Source organism: Sinocyclocheilus anshuiensis, unplaced genomic scaffold (genome assembly GCF_001515605.1).
Source record: "Sinocyclocheilus anshuiensis isolate Anshui unplaced genomic scaffold, SAMN03320099.WGS_v1.1 scaffold3437, whole genome shotgun sequence".
Taxonomy (NCBI): Eukaryota; Metazoa; Chordata; class Actinopteri; order Cypriniformes; family Cyprinidae; genus Sinocyclocheilus; species Sinocyclocheilus anshuiensis.
Window position 1 is genome coordinate 47,830 of NW_015556002.1, and position 4,327 is coordinate 52,156.

Sequence of the window (4,327 nt, forward strand, 5' to 3'; positions counted from 1 at the left end):
TTCAGAGCGTGGTCACAGAGGGCGTTCCCCTAGCGTTTTTTTACGACGCAGCTCAAGTTCCTGAAGAGGAACTTGAAATCGCATCAGATATGACCCCTTTAAGAATCATGTGACACTGAATACTGGAGTAGTGACTGCTGAAAGTTCAGCTTTGTCATCACAGAAATTAATTACATATTAAAACACACTAAATGAAAAAAGTGGTCATTTTATATTGTAATAATGTTTCATTTTTTATTAAATTATTATATTAATGCAGCCTTGGAGAGCATAAGAGACTTCTTTCAAAAACATTAACAAATCAATAACATTCCTAAATGTTTGAACGGTAGTATATAGTCATAACATATTTTGTCAAACCTGTTTGGGGCACTATAATTGTTGTTGCTGCATTTGTTGTTCCAGGTGCCACTGTAGACCATAAAGTAGTATCTGAAACCAGTGATGCAGTTGTGGATGTTCTTTCAGCTGTTGTACTTTCAAAACTAACTCCCGCACCTGATGTAGCTGGCAGATTTGCAGATGAAATGGCAGTTGTTGTTACTTTTGGAGCATTTGAGCCATCCTTTACAGTTGTTGTCTGCATACTGGTTGAAGCACCCTCTGATGCTGCAGTTTCCACTGGTGTCCATTTTAATGTCAATCCCAATGTATTTCTAGTGGTTGTGGGTTTTATGTTGCTTGTTAGCTGTATTGCGGTAGTTGCTGGTGTGTTTAATGGAGTGAGCTTTGATGTGGTGGCTGATAGTTGCCTTGAGGTTTCTAATGCTATATTGTTTGAAGTGGTAGTTTTTGGTAGCATTGCTGAAGTTGTAGAATGTGTAATGGTTGTTTGTTGTCTTGAGTTGGTAGTTGGTAAGATTGTTGTTTTTGAAGTTTTGATTGTTGCTGGCACTGCTGAAGTTTGCAGCTCTGTTGTGGTTTCTGATATTTGTCTTGTAGTGGTCTTCTGTTTGCTGATATGTTCTTGAATGCTGGTTGTTAGGGGCTCTGTTGAAATTGTAGACTTTGTTTTGGTTGTTGAAGGCCCTAAAGTAGTTATTTGTGCAGTTGCTGGGAAAGATGAAGTGGGCAACATAGTTGTTGTTGCTGGTGATGAGCTGAATGATTTTGTTGATGTTGCGGCTGAGGTAATTGCAGGGGATATGGGAGGTGCTTTTTTAATTGCTGCCAAAAAAAAAAGGAGAAAGAAATTTATTACTAAGCATGCAGATAAAATCATATCAACAGACCTTCATAGTACATTCATAGTACCTTCATAGTAAAAATAAATAAATATATATATATATTCAAATAGAAAATATCTGACATCAGGCTTTACACAGGGTTTAATGAAATTTAGAGAATTACTTAAATATTAATTTCTTACCTATTTCTAAAACGGGGTACCAGTACTTTCTGGAAATAACTAGTGGTCCTCTCCTGAAAGATTAAATTATTGTTAATATATTATTTTGCATGAAGAAAAATCACATTTTGTTCAAAAGAAATGCATTGAGTCTATTAGACAAGGCAAAAAATCTTAAAAGTAAAATTCAAATCAGTCTCTATAAGAGCTCTCAAACGTTTTTGCAAGGGAGAAAAAATTTTCAATGTCTTTTTCATAATTATAACAGTGACTAAGACTAAGCTACAATTTGTACTCCTAGACGCCATTGGAGATAGGAAATTCTGGGTTAAATTTTTTCTTGACTCTGGTTAAATTGATTAAATTAGTAATTCAAATAGCAAATAATTAAAATCATAAAACTTAAACAATTTAGGCACAATTTAATAAGTTTAACAAATAAGTTTAATAAATAAGTTTTATTTTTTTCTCAAATTCAGTTTTATTGTTTTCATATTAATTGTTTTCCGTCTTAATTTTTCTGCATTCCATTTTAATGGTTGAAATAAATTTGAATAATCTAAAAGCATGTCTAATAAATTGAATTCATAAAAATTTAACAACTTAATATTTTATTACAATTTGTACAATAATATGGTCACATGCAATCTTTTTTTTTTTTTAATTCTTTGTTGTTTGCTTTAATGTTTCTGTATTTATAATTTAATACAACTTTATTACCAAAAACGGTGGTAATCAAATGAAGACATAAAACATTAACAATTCAATCTTTTAAAATGTAATCAAATGAAAATTTAACAATTCCTTTTATTTGTTGGCAAACAAAGTGCTGTACAACTGAGGTTTACTATTGCAATTAATGAGAAAAATAGTGTGATTATTCCTTTAAAAATAAAGTTTTAATAATTTTATTATTATTATTATTATTATTATTATTATTACTTTGAGAAATACATTCTACTATATAGTAATACATTTCGCTCACATTTAAGTTAAACAGAACTCTAATTTTGTGCTTTTATGTGCTTTAAATCTGACTTTGTGAGATCTCAGGTCAAAAATAGTAAGAGCAGAATGAGGTGTTTTCTGACTTACCTAAAAATTTTAATTTCTGTACGGTTGGCCACAGGCCAGTATTCCAGTGCTCTGTCCTATAGAAATAAAGAAAAATGCCATTTAAAATTTATTAAATTGATAGTGAAAAATTGTAAATGTGCTATGACCTTACATTCAATTGGGTCCTGTCGTTAACTCTTTGGTCTGGTGAGGGCATATGATGTGAAACTGCTGATGATGTGAAAGAGGTAATAATAAACATTATATTAGCTATAAAAATAGGGTATGTGACAATATGTGATTCTGTTATATTTCTTTTAATTTTTTTTTTCATTTACTGGTGTTACTAGTCTACCACTGTAGACAATGACAGATCATTTGTTTTTACCTGAATCCGTCAAATTATTTAGATTTTCACATGTTGGCCCCAACAATCCTGATGGAATAGATATAATTACCATTAGTTTGACACTTTTTGCAGTGTTTCTAAATATAAACATTTTGCTACTGTATGTTGTACACTCTAAAAAATGCTGGGCTGTTTCAACCCAACTTTGGGTCAAATATGGACTAATTAAAAATTTTATTAAAAAATTTAACCCAACAGGTGGGTTAGTCCATCTTTGACCCAAAGTTGGGTTGAAACAACCCAGCATTTTTTAGAGTGTACAAACATTAAAAACTTGAATAGATATTTACCTATTATAATAAATAGAACCACTAAGGGGGACATGGTCCTTTTCATGTCACCCCGCGTTCCTGCAAATACATGGAAAATTATTACACAAACTTAACAACTAAAGAAGGCGGTGCTTCTAGCAGGGGGACTTTGGGACACTGGATATAATATTACAGTCAGAAAGCATCATTTATGCTTATACTGATGCTGGTGATGTTATCAGATTTCTTTTCTTTTAGCTCAGTTGTTTTTGGTATTACCAGTCACAAAAATGTCAATGCCTGAATGGCTGGGGAAAATAAATGTTCTCTTCAGCTTGCTAGGAAGATGACGAAGCAACTTGAACAGAACAAACGTGTCAAACTGGCTTTTTTTTTTTTTCTTCTTCTTTTTTTTTTATCACAGGCCACATTATAGAAGTATTAGCAAAATCTTAATGTTTACTGGTCAGTGTTAGATTCATTCAGTTTTTGATGTGCATATTCTCTTTGCATTTTTGTTCCAAAGTCCAGAGATTAAATTCTTCAATATTTTATATACATGAATATATAAATATAAATATAAATATAAATATACATATTCTCATTTAACTAAGACATGTACACCTTCTTTTCCTGCTATTCTATCTGAAATTTAACCTGCTGGATTTTAAAGAGCAGGTCATATGGGTTTTTGAAAAATATATCTTTTGCAGTTTATAAGGTAGCTATCCTTAAATGAAAACAATCTGCAAAGTTGTTAATCAAAAAAGTGCATGATAAATAAAGATATTGTCTCTCAAAAGAGGGAGTCAATTCTGAATCGTCTTAACGAGTCGTCATATTTTCGAATCTTTTGCCTGTTACCGGTATACGCCACTGGGTAATACATTTGCATAATCCCCGCCTGCCCGCGAGTCTGACCTGCCCACAAACACTTCCGCTAGTTAGTGTGTTTACATCATGTCGAGAAGAAGCTGTGTTGAAGGATACCACAGATATACAATTCGAACCTTTTGTTGTGTGCATGTCATTTTACCAAGGACTGCTTCTCTAATCTTGGCTTTTATCTTCGTTGGCTTCTTCTATCTTCTTAATATGGACTAAAAAGCTCTCTGAAGCACAACCTGTAAGTACGATTGGTACATTATGTGTACATTTTCAATTGAGTGCTCAAAAAGTTTTTGTGCTAATATGTGATGTACACCTAGTGCAGCTTTAGGTTTCCAGGTAAAGCACGATATTACTGTCTTACTGAAAAAAACC

General features: G+C 32.4%; 1 protein-coding gene across 1 annotated transcript in view; it reads right to left on the reverse strand.

Annotated features, from left to right (window-relative positions):
• muc13a (mucin 13a, cell surface associated) overlaps positions 1 to 4,327 on the reverse strand; it is a 28,031-nt gene that overhangs the window by 19,353 nt on the left and 4,351 nt on the right. The window contains exons 2-8 of the mRNA XM_016470648.1: positions 3,104 to 3,163; positions 2,793 to 2,840; positions 2,577 to 2,632; positions 2,444 to 2,499; positions 1,370 to 1,422; positions 499 to 1,167; positions 361 to 432 (exon numbers count right to left, since the gene is read on the reverse strand). Coding sequence (XP_016326134.1) covers positions 361 to 432; positions 499 to 1,167; positions 1,370 to 1,422; positions 2,444 to 2,499; positions 2,577 to 2,632; positions 2,793 to 2,840; positions 3,104 to 3,149 — 1,000 coding nt within the window. The 5' untranslated portion in view covers positions 3,150 to 3,163. The remainder of the gene's footprint in view (positions 1 to 360; positions 433 to 498; positions 1,168 to 1,369; positions 1,423 to 2,443; positions 2,500 to 2,576; positions 2,633 to 2,792; positions 2,841 to 3,103; positions 3,164 to 4,327) is intronic.